The 18,222-nt window shown below is 42.8% G+C and overlaps 1 protein-coding gene across 1 annotated transcript in view; it reads right to left on the reverse strand.

Moving 5' to 3' along the window:
* Positions 1-18,222, reverse strand: part of MRPL13 (mitochondrial ribosomal protein L13) — a 134,018-nt gene that overhangs the window by 92,592 nt on the left and 23,204 nt on the right. Inside the window, exon 2 of the mRNA XM_069220683.1 lies at positions 9,595-9,718. Within this exon, the coding sequence (XP_069076784.1) occupies positions 9,595-9,718 (124 nt within the window). The remainder of the gene's footprint in view (positions 1-9,594; positions 9,719-18,222) is intronic.

An 18,222-nucleotide genomic window follows, 5' to 3' on the forward strand; every position in this document is an offset into this window, starting at 1 on the left:
ATAAACGTCTCAAGTTTTTCCACTGAGCACGGATTCCCCCCGGCTGGTACACCCACATTAAGATTTCTGGTGCGTACTCAACCAGGAGTTCTGCTTCAGTTTTTACCTGCCAAACCAATCGCTGTCCCTCCTTTCTATGGGCCAACCGCACCAGGAGTTTCCCTGCCTTACTGCCCACTTCATACAGTCGATAGTGTCTTGCGCACATTATAGTTTAAATTTCTTCCTTCAATATCTCTCTATAGTTTTCTCTGGCCGGTGCCACCTGATGGACAAGAGCAGCGTAACATGTGGCATAACACGTATTTCCCCCTCCCATTGGCTCACTCATCTCAAATTCCCTGATCGGCTGCAGTTTGTTCTTACACTAGCCCTCTATTCTAGAGATGAGCTGTACCCATATGACTGTTTTACATGCCACCCAAACTAAGATTCTGGACAGCATGGGTGTGTGTTCTGGGTAAAATATTGGTCCAATGCTCGTCACAGAGGTTGTTTATTATCCCAGTGGTACAACTGCAACCTCACCCTGGAGATCCTTGTTGTAGTGCCTAGGGTAATACATAGCGGAGAGTGGCCCGATATCCCCAGTGAGAGAATTTGTGGATCCCCAAATCTGCCTCTCCACCCCATGCCCCCCAACCCTCCCCCCCCCAGGCCTGTGGGAACAGCAAGTAATCTAGTTAGGACCTTGCCCTCATTCAACTGACAGCATAGGAATAGTGCCGTTCCTTCAGGCAAGTACCCCTCCATTGATCCATCAGGCCTTTTGTCTCCTTGAAATTATGCAGTCTAGTGTTGGTTCGCCCTAATTATATTATATTGATGCAATTCTGTTAATCTTGGCCCTCATCATCTGCTTATGAGCATCTGCAACAGCCATTTGCCCATCTTTGATAGTGCCATTGTTTACAGCCTTATACCATCCAACATCTGCTTGCCATTCTAGTCATCCTTAATAGTGGAGTAGCACCCCTCCAAGTCCATTCATGTCTATGTGACAGTGAGTGGAAGTGATTGACGGGCCAACATGCCCAATCTTCTGTGAGTCTGAAGTAAACCCTGAATGTGCCAAGACCTTGTAAATGCCCTGGCAGTCACATGTATTGTACACCAGATGTGTTTCCAGCAAAAGTCTTAAGTCTGGATCATTTCAGTACAAGTATTTCTGAAAGACTCCCCTCTTGATTTTGTGGCCGTGACATTGCACGATAAAATCTTAAGGGTTAGCTTATTGGATCCAAGGGTCATCTTAGTTGATAAAAATGTTCATGTCCTGTTGCCCCTTCCGTCTTTTCTCCTCCCGTCTCACACACACACAGTCGCCAACCCTCCCCATGCTGCCATCCCATCTCGCCCACCCCCTAATCCGAGGCATCGGTTGTCCACCCACCAAAAATCCTCAAACACACATAAAACTTGCACAACCAGTGTAAAATGCAATATATACAGTACTCAAGTCTCACTCTCAGAGAAGTAGGGGAATAGCCCCATTGGGGCGTGGAGGGGTTGTAAAACTTGTCTTCAGCGGTCTCTGGCTCCCAGAAGTAAAAGATTGACTACGTTCGAACCTCTCCGATTCCTGAGGCTCCTCCGTCAATTGAGCCTGCCACTGCCAAGCTCCTGTCCGTCTTTCTGGCCTGGGTGTACACCTCTCTCCGTTTGTTGTGCCCAGCTAGACGCTAGTTCCCCAACTTCTCACAAGCTTCCTCTGGTGATGCAAAGAAGCAGGCACTGCCCACTGAGAGGACACAGAATTTTGCTTGGAAAAAAATTGTGTAGGGAATGTTGCGCAGCCCACTCTTGGCCTACACGTCTTGAGTCTAGTCCGGAAAAACCATGACTTCTGTATTGTTGATAATGATAGGGCTTTTTGATGTGCCACCTTCAGAATTGCACCCAGGTCTCTATCATTCGGTATCCTTGTTATTAGGGCTCTGGGTCATGCCCTTTGTTCTGGAGGAGGTCCAGGGACCCTGCGTCACCTCGACTACAAAATGGTTCTGGGCCTACTATTGTTTTGACCAGACCCTCCAGGTCACCTACTTTACCTTCTGCTTTTTCTGGGAGGCCCACAAATCGCAAGTTGTTGCACCAAGATATTCTCTCTGTGTCTTCATCTTGGGCATAGTGTTTATGGGTGGAGTTCATGAGGCAACGGACCTCTGTTTCCAGGTGCTTTATGGCCACTGTGTGATCTTCTAATGTGTGTGCTCTGATGTGCCCAATCTGGCCGATATCTTTGGTATATCTACCCTCAAGCGGTTAATAACCAGTGCCAGGGTATCAATGATATGTTCTAAGGTGGACCTGAAGTCCTTAACTGCTTGCAGTAAGTTGCAAAGAGATGGCTACCAGGCTTGTGCAAGGCCTTCGTCTCTTGTCTGGGCGCCCCCACTCGTGGAACATTCAGATGTGGGGCGGGCTCCCCAGCACTGATCAGGGACCCTTTTCTTCATCACAGCCAAGAGGCCTTTCAGCATCGGGGAAATCCCTGCCAGCGCATCACACTACACTAGCGTTGTCAAGGAGGTTCATGAACCAGGGGGCTCCTGCTGCTACGCCAGTGTATTTAGAGGTATATGGAAATCAACACCCTGTGCCAGGTCACCAGGATGTTCGCTGGTATTTCCTTTATTTAGTGGGTGCTTGCGCTCAGTCTGCCATCTTCATTCGGCGGTCGGTCACAACCCCCAGTTCTCTTCATGAAATTCCATTTTCCATGGATTTCCCGGTTCATCAGAGTCATACCCCAGCCCCTCACAGCAGCATCTGTTGTTACCACTCCTGGACGACCAGGTTGGAGCTGGAATCCTTTGTATCCTGATGTCAGATTCAGCCACCATTAAAGAGACATGAAAACTTAAAGATGCACTGAAAATTTCTTCTCGAAATTTATGGATGTTAGAGTTCACTATTCCAGAAGATGTATTAGCAACTTCCTGAAGTGTAATCTTGCCAAATGTACTAGAAACACGTAAGAAGCAACATGCCATTGTACCCTCAGCCACAGCAGCTCCGCAGCGTGATGTTGAGGCAATAAAGGCAAAAAAAAAGTCAGCCTCCGTTTCTTCTTTCTTGAGGGAATACCATTCAAATATTCATTATGTATTCTGCTGCTAGGAATATTCTGTCTTGAACTGGATCCAACTTGTATTTTGGATAGTTCAAAAGTAGGCCCTATTGACGTCGAAGGTGATGACCAACCTGAAATCCTCTCTGTCCTTCATCTTCCAAAGGAGAATGAAGATGCCAATCATCCAAGTAACAGAATATGTTGCAAACTTACACATGTAATAATGCTAACAAAAGGTAACATTTTGTAAACCCTATACACAAGTCTACTGACGCTCATCTTGTCTGGATTTTTTCCGTTCATGTAGCATAGCATTCAACGCATGCCGATGCAAAGGAAGACCTTGCATAGGAGCATGCTGGAACATGTTGGAACCGCAATAATACAGATTCAGAAGATGTGCTGGGCAATTCTTTAACTAGAAATCTTGTATTCTGGCATATTACAGTCAGGATTTCCAGTAACCTATGACTATCAGTGTGTTTTACTGGCTGGAATGAAAGCGCAATGCTGATTTCCTAATCACCATGATCCGATCTTTCAGCTCTGGCTGCCTAGGAGGAGCAAAGTACCATGTGGCCTGTAATGGAGCCAGGGACTACCCGCTCTAAGCATGTGTGTGCACACCAACTTAGTAAAGTCAAAAGAAGGGCGCTGCGCCGCCCACACCCTGAGGATGACTTACCTTCTCCAGCTGCTGGTACCTTTTCCACATCTGACCTGACGTCAGTTGCTCTGGGAAGACTGCCAACCTGAGACAATGTGAAGATTGGTATTGTATCTCTCACCTACTGATAATGAGTTGCACTACTCTTTTCCCCTTGTGCCTGACATTTTGAAGCCTTAGATGTGGTCAGAGGCAATGGAAGCGTGGCATGGATAGCACTTCATCTCAGTCATGAGATGAGAAAAATACAAAAGAACAAACAAACAAAAACCAAGAAGAATTCTAGGAAATTTATATTCTACCAACACCCACAGAGGTGGGCAGGATTAACAATTGTTTTTTACTTCCAGTTCTTTCTCCTGTGATGATGTGATCAATTGATAAGTAACAATGAGGGAAGGAAGAATAATATTACAACCCTGTAAATAAACACTGCTGGATTGGTATTTTCCCAACTCAAGAATTGTCACACCAGAAAAACAGACTGTGGAGAAAGAGCCTTAGTGTGAAGAAAGCCCAACACTGTTGGATTGTTGAACACACTAATACAACTCTAAGTTCTAGTTCTGTTGCACCTAACTAGGTGCAAGCCCTGGATATCATAGACCTAACCTCACATTTGAGCAAAAAATATCTATTCATGATATCAAATGTACCTCCCTCCCCCATCTAGCATTTGCAAACAAAGTTATCTACGAGTCAGTCCTGCTGATGCATGTTGTAGATCATTTGGCTACGCCAAAAAAAACATTTACAATTCTATGTCAGGACCAGAAGCTTTGGATTATGCTTCTCTCTCTTTACCGAACATTAACAGCAGCCAATCAAAAACCTTTTAAACACAAACTACTTTTCCCCATGCGCCCTAGTATTCCAAACTGTACACCAATCATGTGTCTGCCCCATGTATATCTATCCCTGGAAACACAGTCCTGCCTCTTTCTCTGCTGCTTGCAGCCAGCAGATAAGTGTTTTTCCTGGTTTATCATTAAATCGTTATTGCAAGTGATTTTCTCAAGTGCATTAGCAGCATGGAGTGGGAGCCAGTGTTGCAGTGCTCTTCGACAGTGGTGCTCTTGTACATCCCCACTGGCTTGTTCGCAATCGGTTCATACTTGAGTGCCTGTGGCTTGTGTCTAATTTCACCCGTCTTCAGGCTTATCTGAACGACCAACAGGAAGAGTTTATGTTAAGGGCATTGCCCTCTTTTTTTTATATTTTTTTTAAATACACGTTTATGGTCCGATTGGACGCCTAGACCGCAACCACTTTTTTCAGGAGGACTGCAGTCCTCTTTCTATACTGCGCGTTGCACATGCGTTCAGTTCCAATTTTCTCCGTTTTAGTCAGGAGATCGGACCGAGCGCTGCACACGTGTGGAGAACATTCCTATTATCCCCTGAAGGCCCGACGGGGTGCATAAATGTTTCAGGGCTCTGCCTAAGGGGTTTTTATTTCAGGAGCTCCCTCCAAATTCGATCTTGCTGCCTGAAACTTGTGTCTTTGACTGCCTAAAGTCCAGCTCAATATGGTTGAGCTTATATCCTGCTGGGGCTACCCCCCCCCCCCTACTCTGAACTACTTTATTCCTCTTGCTCAAAAGCACAGTGTACTACGCCAAAGAGGACGAATATTATCAGGAACTCCCTGAGATAGACGAACTTCACATGGAGGAGAGATTGCTTGAGGCCCCGGGGCACCACGACCAGGACTCTGTAAATCAGGCTCCCATTAAAAGCATTGAAGCCCTTTACTCAGCCCCTTATAAAGGTTTGGCCAGAGTGAATTAAGGGGGCAAGCCATCTCTGAGACTGTGTTCGGAGATGACCAGCCATGTGATATGGGCATTGCCCAGAGAGGCTCAATGGGACCAGCCTCTTCACCTGAAATTCTGGCTCAAATGGCTGCGTCGGTTATTAAAGACCATGAGTATGGCTCTTTGCTTTCTTGGGGGTTCCAGATGCCTTTATGGGGTCTTCTATGCAGGTGAAAGTGCCCCCTCTTCCTCATCTTCAGATTCTGACCAAGCGCTTGACGACCCTAAACCTTTGGGAAAGAGTAAGACCCGCAATTTGCATGAGGGAGACCACATACCTCGCATCTTGTCCTTTGATCCTGAAAATATTGTCCACCATTGTTGCACTGAGTGGATCCCTTGTATTGAGGTGGCACATTACGTGCAGGACAGATTGAGGAAGGGTTCTGACCGCGATGAGCACAGCACCCTGCGCTCTGAATGTCCTTGCCCCTTTCTTTTAGGCAAGGTGGGGAATACGCCTGAACTAGATCCGAATATGGCAACGTTCATTAAAAGATTCTCTAAATATCCTAAAAAGGGCCTAGATCGTGCATGGAAGAGTCGCCAAGATAAACTACTGGACATTTCAGGTCCCATCATGAAAATCCTGGAACTTGCAGTTCAGGATAAAGAAACCAGTTCTCCCGTGAATCTGTAGACCGTATTGGAATGGGCTCAGCAAGTCATCTGCCTTTTGGTCAATGCAAATTGCACAATGTCCACCGAGAGCAGATGGTTCTTTTTGATGCGCATTGACCCAAAGCTGGCGGAATTGGCCCCTAACGAGGCAGGCTCCATGGCGAATGGTATGTTATTTGGGGAAATATGTGGCTACTTTCTCTGCGTTGGATAAGGCCCAATCCTCTATCAAAAAGATGTTAAGTGGGGGCTTTTTTGTCTGGGCCAGATGCTACAGAGGCCGAGCGCCAGGCTGCAGATTTTTCCAGGCCTCAGGAGGCTACAAACAAGGGGGTCGAGGTACCGCCTATTCTACGTCTGGATTCTACCCCACCAGATCCCGGAGAGGTCAGGGCCGTGGCTTGAGAACTAATAGCGGAGGTGGTTTCAACGCCTCTGATGGGACATCAACAGGTGAGAATTATTCCATACTCAGAGATTATTCTGGTGGGGAGGTTGAAAGAGCATCTTCCGACTGGGGAATGTATTTCTCAAGACACTGTGGATATTGCAGACCTTGCAAGGGTACAGACTAGAGTTTTATGCTTCCCCTCAGCAGCCAGCCCCTCCTTGTTACATTCATTTTTCCCCAAGTAGAGAGCAATATCATGGACAGGGATATCGATGCACTTAGTACGAACGAGCCCTCACTCTTCTGGGTTTGTCAGTTCGATATTTTTGGTACAGAAAAAAGTCGGGGGTTCTTGTCTAGTGCTCAATTTGAAGGAGTACAACTCCTGGATAGTCTACTGTCACTTCAGGATGGATGGTATCCATCTCTTTAGAGATGTTTTGCAAGAAGGAGACTATCTAGCATGTCTAGATCTCAAAGACGTGTATCTTACGGTACTTATTTTCTGGCCGCACCGCTGAGATCTTCAGTTCGGTTGGTGAGACCAATAGTACGAATTCACCAACTTGCACTTCGGACGTTCTTCTGCTCCTTGTTGCTTCACCAAGCTTTTACGTCCAGTGGTGCAGTTCCTCAGAGAAAGAGGCATCCGCCTCATACTTCTCAACGATATTCTGACCATGGCTTAAAGTGAGTAATCGGTGTTGATGCACCCGTCGTTGACTTTTCAGCTTCTGCAAGATCTGGGTTTCCCATCAACTCAGACAAGTCGATCTTGACTCCGTCCAGAGTGAGAGAATTCTTAGGCTTCCACGTCGATTCTATCAAAGCCCAGCTGTTATTGCCTCTGACAAAGTAGAATTCTATCAAGAAAGAGTTGAGGAGTGCCCTTGTCTCTAGGATTATATCATTGAGGACCCGGGTACAACTGGTAGGCCTCTTCGCCTCCTCTATTCAGGTTATTTTTCCGGGGCCTCTTTATTACCGGGCCTTGTAGCAATTAAAGAAAAAGCATCTTTGCAGAGGATTGTCCTATTCTGAACAGATTTTGCTGTCGGACAAAGCCAGGGCAGAGATCTCCTGGTGGCTACCTCACACTGATGCATGGAACAGCAGAGCCATTTGCGCATCAGTGCTGGAGATAGTTATAGAGTCGAATGCCAGTCGCTGGGACTGGGGAGCTCGTTGCGGCTTGGTAGAGAGAGGAGGCTGGTGGTCCTCGAAGGAACTGATGCTCCATATCAATTGCCTGGAGCTTCTAGCAGGGGTGTTTGCGATTCGCTCGCTTTCTCTCCGCCACGCAAAATATTGTAGCCTATTGTGCATGGGCAACATATCGGTGGTCTCGAGTCTTAGTGGAGATTGCGAAGCAATTCTGGCAAATTTGCCTCCAAAATCATATTTCAGTGATGGCTGAGTATATTCCAGGATGCGCCAACCTGGTGGCAGACTGGAACTCTCGCTTCCTGAAGGATGGCCGCGATTGGGATCTCAGCCCGCAATGTTTCACAATCTGAATCTTCGGTGGGGTCCATGTTCGATGGACCGGTTTGTATCGAGGCTGAATGTTCAGCTGTCACGATTCTTCAGTTGGAGACCGGATCCTCTAGCTCTAGGGTCGGATGCCTTCCTTCAGACATGGGAGAAGGATCTCCCCTACACATTTCCCCTGTTCTCCATGATTTAGAGAGTACTCTCTCAGGTGAGGAGATAGAAGGCGGATTGTGGTGATGCCTCTTTGGAAGTCTCATCCGTGGTTTCCAGTGGTGATTAGCAGGTAGAGTACTTACTCCTTTAGGGATTTCTTTTGCTATTTCTGGATGTACAAAGGCTGCTTTCAGATGTGTTTCTTGCCCAGCGTTTCCCCATCATCAGAAACTATGTCTAATCAAATGTTTGAAAGCTTTTGAGGAGCGTACTCGTGAGATTCACAGAGATATTCATGGACAATTGCTCATTTCATTACAGAGTCCCTTTTGACCTGTTTCTACTGAAACTATGGCAAGATAGGTCAGATGGTTTGGGGGGAAGCTGGGATAGATATTTCTGTTTGGAGCCCACTCTGCTTGGGGAGCTATGGCCTCTAAGGCATTTACTACTAGTTCTCATTTAGAGGACATTATGACAGCAGCTTTCTGGTCTTCGGACTCAACTTTCAAAGTGTTTTTTTTTTTTTTAAATCACAAACCTATTGTTGATGTGGCGTCTGCAGTGGTGGAACAGCTTTGAAATAGCACAAACCGAAGCCTCCAGTCCGGACGTAGAATTAAACCATTTCTAGCTTCCGCGTCAAGAATTTTCAATTCTATTAAAGACACGGAGGCGAGGGTTATCCCACTTGGAAAACAATTTATCTGTTTCTATTGTTAATGATGTGTTATGCACAATGTGTTGAATTTTATTTAGCTGTCCATACATTGTTTTACAGGTATGGATTGGGCATTATTTGTTTTCTTTGTTCGACCTTACGAATGATAATAAGGGTACCTGAATGATCGATTTGAACCGAAGAAGAGACATTTTGTTTCAAGGTCTTCAGCCCGGTTGAGAGTGGAAGTCTGAGATTCAGTTCGGTGGTTGGATTCCAGTTCTAAGAAGTCAAGTAATATGATTTCCACTGCTTGCAAAGAAAGAGGAAGGACTGTGTTTGCACGGACAGGTATACATGGGGCAGACATATGATTGGTGGACAGTATGGACTACTAGGGCACCTGCAAAAAGTAGTTTCTGTTTTAAAGATTTGAGTGGCTGCTGTTAATGTTCAGCAAAGAGGGAGCAGCATAATCCTCGCCTCCGTGTCCTTAATAGTATTGAAAATTGACGCGCAAGCTAGACATTTTTTTATTCTTCAGAAAACAATTGCTGTTGCACATTTTGAGAACTAACCCAAAGAACAACATTGTGTTAATAAATTCCAGCTGTAAACAGTCTCAGTGGCAAAAGGCCAGCGCTAAACGTAGATGTAAGCTTGCTTGCAGCCACAAACTAAATAATTTAAAAAACAATAATGTGTTGTTCCTTACTGAGCGCATGGTAGATGGGCTTATGCTTTCCTTGCAGGCGAATCGCACACATTGTTGCTATTTTCCCTGGAGGCTGCATCTTCCCATCTATGAGATACCACACTCTGGAAAAGGTCGCCCATTGCTAAAAAAAACAACAAAAAAAGACAAAACAATAAAAGCCTCACATAAACAATGGTTATTGGAATCGTTATTTGGCATTTGTGTAGAGCCCAATCAGGAATAAGACACAGGAGTGCTTTTGACAGTCCTTGGACTACGTTCCAAAGAGCACTGAGGTTTCAGTTGCAGAGTGGAGTCTTGGTAGGTTTAGAAACTTGTTTTGTCACTAGTTTTGTGGGCCTAATTGACAAATGTTTTGCAAATCAAAATAGTGTCCTGAGTGTGGCTGAACATAGCCCATGGAATTAATGCCAGGAAACACACTTTTCCAGGATGTGAAAAAAATAGGCACACCCATAATTTTAAACTCACAGATAAAGATTAGACAACATTTTAAAGACAGACAAACAACAGTTAGGAAGGAGCCAAAAAACAAATAATCTAGGATGGAATTATCACGGTCAAGACTAGAGTTTGAATGGCATTCTTATTTCACCTTTTATTTCTCTTTAGGTTGATGTTGAATGAACATGTAAGGGGCATGCACATGCATTTTAGCAGAGGGATAACATATCATCTCAGACTTCCAATACTCATGTTTCAATTTTATCTGGGGCAGCCTGAAATATGGAAAGTGTGCTGTGGTTAAAGGACTGATGCTCCTTTTTTGTTTTAACATTTTCCATTGACCCTTCCATGTACACAAGAGGAAGAAAACTGTAACTATTTTAAAGCTGCACCTTACTATCAAATAGAATTTTTGGTTACTGCCATCCGTATCACTTAAATATTAAAATTACCCTTACTATCAAATAGAATTGTTGGTTACTGCCATCCGTATCACTTAAATATTAAAATTAAGTATTATACTTAATCATATCACCACAACAGCGACAGTGGGACATGCAGATACATTTGCTTCGAAAGTACTTTTTCAATAATTGAAGGTTGGTAACCGAAGAGAGTTTCTAAGATGTTCTATTTTCAATGCCTTTCTAAAGTGACTGATGGGATTACAGGTGTTGGAAAGTGGAACAAGTATCACAAAAGTCTGTAAAAAGCATCAGGAAACCTTAATCTTCCCTCTATAGGTAATTCACCCATTAAATAGATCCCATACATACGAACAGAGAGCATGGATATACTAGTTAAGTGTTTTTTTTTCATTTATGAATTTTAGGTGAACAGTTATTTATTTAACCTCATGCTGTATGTTTTATGTTTTTGTATAAACTGATAGCACAATATAAATTGAAAAGAGCCCTGAGTGGCATATTTATACATAAGCCCTCGTACTACAGTGTACACGATAACTACACTAGCAGGAATTTGCATATTTAAATTCCTTCAAAGCTTTTATTAATCAAAGTGCAAAGACCCTAAATTATCTTCTTAATATCCATTTTCTTAGTCAGATGAGCCAATATTTCCAAATATTCTTTTTCTATAGCACTTATTCTATCTTTTGGTTGCTTTGGAGTGCTTGGCAATCAATGAAAGAAGGGGTTACAATAGAGAAGAGTAAAAGCTTGAAATGAACATTCTGCAAGCAATGGTTAAAAGAGTGTTTACTGTAGAAGCAAGATGACCACATCTATACCAGATATTATTTTAGGATATCCACGAAAGACATTTCCATACAATTAATGGATGCATTTAAGGAGTCAGTGGAAATAAAGTCTTCTGGGACTACACAGGACACCGCTTGAGGAGAATCTACTGGGTATACAAAGCCTTAATGTTTGTTTGGTCCTTTCATATGTCAGTTTAAAAGCAAAATGCCCAATGTAGCACAGCTCAGAGCACTTCTATATAAACTGTAAACTTTGCACTTGTATAGCGCACTACTCAACCGTTAGGGTCTCAAGGCGCTGTACTCATACCGCTATGGAACCCCTCCTGGCTTTTCCCTGTGAGGTGCCCACTCCTGGGCACCCCCAGGGTAAAGCCAGATATCCAAGCGCTGGTGGGGCCGTTGTGGAGATTAAGCAAGCTATTGCCCAGAGTTGCAGAGTGAGACCCATTAATTAGATTAGGCACCGAGGTGAGAATTATCTGGTCCAAGGGAATTGAGCCCAAGATCTGCCGAAGCGGGACTTGAACCCTGGTCTTGAGCCAGATCTCTGCTTCAGGGTCTGGCACTCTAACCATTGTGCCACACTTCTCCACCATATCAGCCAGTGGAGAAAAAAATAATTAAAAAAAAAACCACAAAACGTTGTTTTCGAAGGGCGACCTTGGCCATCGTAGTACAGGCAATTTCTCAGGGTTAAGACACTTTGATGATGCTGAGACTGCAATGTTTAAAAATGAGTTTCAGACTGAAGAATACCCAGCTGCATCTCAAACTGAGGCTGTAAATATTTTGATCACCAATGAGCTTCCTATGTGTTGCTCGTTGCAAACGTTTAACATTTCTGAGTTTACCTTTGCAAGAGCAACATTTACATTTCAGGTTGCATGGTAATCTTCTGCTCATAGTGAGATCGTTTTCATTCCAGTCAAACCCAGCTAATCTGGAATTTCTATGCAGAATTGTTCCCTGCAACTTTACATTTTATGAGCCTTGTATATGTGCAGTGGCACTGGGCAGGACTAGCACACCAATTGTTTTCTGCAAAGTAGGTCTTATAAAAGGCAGTATCCAGGTGTTGCATAAGGATGCCTATGGCAAATTGTTGCAAACGTCACATTTTTAACATGGGAGTGGCAAAGAGAACAACTTTACAAAGTTACAAACGTTTCCATATACTTTCTTTGCTTTTTTGCCCACCATGATGTTACTGATAGACAATCTATATACAATAGTGAACACGTATTTGAGATTTAACCCTAGCATTTTGAGATACAAATTCCATCGCAACTGACAATTTTCCGTCAAATTGCTCCAAATAATTAGTGAACAAAAATATCAGTTTTTAACCATGATTTCTCCAATTTAATTTTTCTACATATCTCGATTCTGAAAAGAGAAACTGATTAGTCAAGAATTTGATCTCAATGTTCTTAATTCTTGAAAGAGCAACGTGGTTATGGGAATATTTTAGTTAGGTTCATCCATTAGATGATCATCAACCACCTGTTTTTACCACGCTCTCGCTAAACAGTTATTAAAGTGAAAAATGAAATTTTAGGCTCCATCTGTGGCTTGTGTTTCCTTTTTGTCAACGCAATCATAGTCTTATTTTTTCACTCATTTGAGTTGTTTTTCCTTTACAGCTTAGAATGTCAAGTTAATCAGGTTAGTCCAACTGATCTATAACAGTTATTTATTTCTTCTATTTTCTAACTAACAAGAGCACCATTATTGTTTAAGCCATATTTCCAGTCAGAATCCACGCATTTTAGTGTTGTACTATAAAAGTATTGCTATTTCACACCAGATGCTTTGTGGAGCAATTACAAATCTAGACTGCATCCTTTAAAATGTTTAAGCATCTGTATTTCTCCAATGACTAACTTAAGTTCCCCCAACCCCACTTTTTCTTTCTACATGTTAATTCATGTATATGTTACAAGTTGTCAATTTGTTTTTCTTGACTTCTAGAGAATCATGATTGTATACACTTTCTATTGTTAGCTTCCTGTGTGATTTTAATAAATATAATTTTTGTTTAAAAATGAATCATGTTATCAGTCCTGTTTGACTCAGTCTTGTGTTATGCTAACAAGATACAGTGCTTTCTAAACTGCATTTTTTTACCAAATTACCATTTATCGGGAATAAATTATTGAAATTGATGTGCAGGAAACTGTCCATCACACATATGTGCACGCGTCTCTATACTCTATTGCAACAAAAAAAAAGCACAATTATATATTTGCTCCAAGATTCTCCTATCTCAACCTTGAGTTATTATTGAAAATACAGTATTTCTTCTCAAACTCTTTCTCTTGACTGTCACGTTATCACGTTCAGTATCTGGCTATGGGTATGCAGGCCTCGAAAATTCTACTCGCCCAAGATTTTACCAGGTCGAGCAATTTTTAGGACTTACTCACCCCTGGTGTTGAGCTGACATAAAACAGGTATTCTGTTCAGTCAGAAAGTAAGGGAGGCCTTTAAATCTTGGTATTGTCACATTTGCTCTGAGCTCAGAGACAGAGGTCAAAAGTCAGTTTATCTTACAATTAATTTTCCTTCTGACTGCAGAGTTCAAGGATTTTGTCATTTTTTTCCTGAACACACAACATTCAAATAGCTTAGTCATCTGTACAAATATTTCAAAATATATTTCATTAGTTGTGAAAACCCATTGTTTGTACTTCTGTGTGATGAAAAAAATATTTTAATAGGGTGAAAACAGATCAGAACACTTAACTTGGTGAGGTGCATAGATTACATATGTTTTCTGAAACCAGATTTTCACAGATTTGGTAATACATTATATAGTTTTAGCAGTAAAGCTGCAAGTTAGTTGGAAGGATTGTGGACATTTCTTTGAAATGTTCTGTCTGTAAATGACGGTGTGTGACCACATCATACTAAAGTAACATTTATTAAAAGTGAGTGTTTGAAAATAAAACCTCCTGCCCGGTAGCAATACAATTGTAAAACTAAGAGCTAAGTAATATATCATGTGTTCTAACATTTGTTTTATGCATGGTGCAAATGTTTAGTATATTTAATGAAACCTAGAAGTGTTTTTGTACAGCAGAAATGCTTCGCTCACATATTTGAAGGTACACATACGTGAGACTGAAGAACAATAGGTGACTCTGTAAACTAAAATATTTGCCAAGGACCACAAACTTTGAGGCCTGTTTACAGGTCAAGTACATTACAGTTATGGTTGAGTAGATTATTCAAGTTACTCAACTTACAGGTCTAGTAACATTATGATTTCGAGGCCTCTTAATGTGCCCGGGCATACACCCAACAGCATACATAGGGAACAGCACAGCTATTAGAGTAGGGTAATTTTCGCAGTGCGAAACATAGTACGACTCATGGCACAAGTGTGGGCACATCCTGTCAGACGTTGGGCCCAACTGAAATATGCTGAATGCATACTGGTGTAATTTTCAGACACCAGAACACATTCAGTAGCACCTGTAAGTTGTCTGCTTTCATTCTGAGCAGCACTGTGCAGGCTGGGAGGCGGCTTATCAGATTCCAGCTGTGCCCACAGTATAGGCCTAATTTAAGGGGCCATCAGGCCTCCTTGTGTTCCAGTACCCTGACTGGGAGCTATCTGGATCCTCACACTTAGATGCTAATACAATGGAGAGTAAACAAAGGCACACAGCTTGTTAATGCTTCACAAATACTTAACAAAGGCATGGTTTTGACTTAGTTAAGTCCATGTATATAAGAGGTATGTATGCACTGAAAGATGTGTTTGTCTGTCCCAATATTTGCACAAATAATTTAAATACTACTCCTTTGTTTGTTTTATTTTAATAGCGCTACTCATCCCAGTGCAGGATGTCAGAGCCCTTTACATCACACATACACATTGTAAATTGTTAATAAATCATAAGTGTATAAATCAATGTACAGGAAGTGTTACATAAGGCAGTGAGGATTACAAGGTGTAGGGGTCGCATGTCCATCATACCTTACTGTGCTATTTAAGAAGGATTACAATTTATGAACAGCAAGTAACAAAGGGATCTCTGTGTTTAAAACATTAATCCACTTATCTATCAGAACTGGGAGATCACTGCAGCAAATGTGTTAACCTTAAGAGTTATCTTACCATTATTATTCTTGGAGATTTGCTGTGCACACAAAGATCTCTGAAGCAGGCACCTTATCCCCATAAGATATTTTAAAATGCAGACTTAACAAGCAAGCGGAAGAGATTTGCAGCCACGTTTCCCTTTGTTGCCAATTTCTTTGTGGCAGAGTTTAAAAAATAAATACATAAGTTGACGGCCAGAGTTTGTGTCACTTTTTTTTTTTTTTTTTTTTTTTAAACACAAGTCCAATGCAAAATCTAATTTGTCAAATATTGTAATGCACTCAAGTGTACTCTTGATAAATTTGCTAAACGGATGTGTGAGGTTTTAAGATCTGATGTCACTTCTTGTGATGCAAGTTCCAGTGAGGTCATTTGTTGTGATGCCACTTCCTGTGAGGCCACATGTTTCACGTGCTGTGGTGTTGCACTATGATGTAATATGCCATGATGTCACTTGCGTACTTTCTAACTTGGATAGTCCCCCTCTTCTTCTTTTTTTTTTTTTTTAGGACATGTGCCCAGGTATGATTAGATATACAACAGTGTGTTGGGGTTACACTTGTGTCCAGAGAAACATATATACTTCAGTAAAGAGTTGATTAGGACTGTTACCAGCGAACCACTGGATGCAGGCGGAGCATCCAATGTTTGATCTTTGGTGCAGAGATGCTAAGGAGTGGTCACTGAGGAAACCGGGATGTAAAAATAACTTGCAGCCACTAAGTTACATGAGGATTTATGGTGCTGAAGAGCCTATATAACGCCTTAGAAGAAGGCACCAACAGTATAAAGCATTTTAGTTTCCACTTTTAATCAATGTGCTGTAAAGATAAATGTAAACTTGTTTGGTCCCATCCGTGACTCTGAAGAGCTGCTCCAGGAATGAAACAAAAAACTATCAAGTATTAATTCCCAAACCCACTACATTTTCAATGCGTGAAAACACTGCCACCTAATGTGCAGCAGCACAAATGGTTCATGGTTAAAGCAGTTATGGGTGACTGCTCTTGGCAGTGAGCAAACGGCAATTAATCAGTACTAGACGTTTCCCATTAAAAAGTGCAGGTTTAAGAGAGCAACAACAGCAGTAGGTAGTCTTAAACCGTCAAAGCGGTGAAGTGTGCGAGAACATATTGTCGTGTCTCCTGCTCAAAGCCAAATTATAACTGAGCATTCAGAGAAGCATCATCACCGGGCCTGGAACACAAATTTCACTATGCCTAGGCAGATGCCACACTGAGCTGGCACACAAAAATACACAAGCCACATTATCCCTCTCTCTTTACACCGGACAAATAGACAAATGGAAGCAATGACGACCACAGTCAAGGAGACAATATGTAACAACACACTGGGCCCTACACTGTCTTGTTGCTTTCCAGATGGACCTATGCTGCCCTGTGCAAAGGTTACAATGCGGTTGCTTATGTGATTGTCGCGGCTGACTCATGTTAAAAATTGGGTGTCTAGTTGGCAGTAGTTTGCACTCTGTCCAAGTAGGGACCCTCACTAGTCAGGGTGAGGGAGCCACACAGCTAAGATATCCCATGCTCACCCCCTTGGTAGGTTGGCACAAGAAGTCAGGCTTATTTCAGAGGCATTGTGTAAACACACACACACACACACACACACAGTAAAAACACTACAAACAGACTCCAAACCAGTTCAGAAAAATCGTCAATATTTATCTGAGTAAAGCAAGAAGAAAAACGACAAAACTCCAACAAACACAAGTAAAGGTATCACTTTAAAGTTGCAAATGTCTTAATCCACAAGAATGAATGGTTGTATTTTATTTAGCGCAAAGTACCTGGGATCGGTCAAAAACAAAGACTATGCGGGCTGCAGGGGAGGTGAGGCGCCGAAAAAGCAAATCGATGCGTCGGTTTCTTACTGTGCAAGGGAGGTGATGCGTCAATTCTCTCCTCAAGGAAAGGCGATGCGCTGACTTCCAGGCACGCAGCTTTGGATCCTTACTGCAGTGCGGGATTGATGAGACTGATGGCGGGGGGTGATGCGCGGAAAATCCAGACATGCTGTGATGATGGAACTGTGGTGAAACAGACGCTGCACTGATTCTTCAACCGCGAGACAGGCACTGCATCGATTTTCTCTTTCAGGTCAACCAGCTTATACTTCCAAGGGCCAAGGGACTGGAGTTGGCACCACTCAGCAAGTCAGGACTCTCAGCAGAAGGGCACAGGCACTGACAGAGGCAGCCTTTGATGTATCTGAGACCTCTTAACAGGAGGAAAGTTCAGTTGAAGCCTTTGGAGAACCTTGGAAAGCAGGATGTAGAAAGCAAAGTCCAGTCCTTTCACTTCCAGGACAGAAGCAGCAGGAGAGCAACAAAGCAACAGGCGGAGTGGCAGTCCCTCCTACAGCGTCCAGCTCTTCTTCCTGACAGAATGTCCCCAGTCCAGCCATGTTCTAACTATGTGGTGTCAGAGGTCCAGTACTTATACCAATTTCTGTCTTTGAAGTAGGCAAACTTCAAAGAGAAGTCTTTGTAGTGCACAAGACCCTGCCTCTCCCTGACCTGGCCCCAGACACACTCCAAGGGTTGGAGACTGCTTTTTAAAAGTACAGGACCAGCCCAATTCAGGTGCAAGTGTCAGCTCCTCCCACCATTCTAGTTCAGGAAGACCCATCAGGAAATGCAGGGCACACCTCAGCTACCTTTGTGTGGCTGTATAGAGTGAATTCACAAACAGCCAAACTGTCATCCTGACCCAGACGTATATTCCACAGACAGGCAGAGGCACAGAATGGCTAAAAGTGGCATTCTGAAACTTACTATTTGAAAACCAACTCCACCAAAAGATGTATTTTTAAATTG

The sequence above is a fragment of the Pleurodeles waltl genome, chromosome 2_2, assembly GCF_031143425.1.
Source record: "Pleurodeles waltl isolate 20211129_DDA chromosome 2_2, aPleWal1.hap1.20221129, whole genome shotgun sequence".
Classification (NCBI taxonomy): Eukaryota; Metazoa; Chordata; class Amphibia; order Caudata; family Salamandridae; genus Pleurodeles; species Pleurodeles waltl.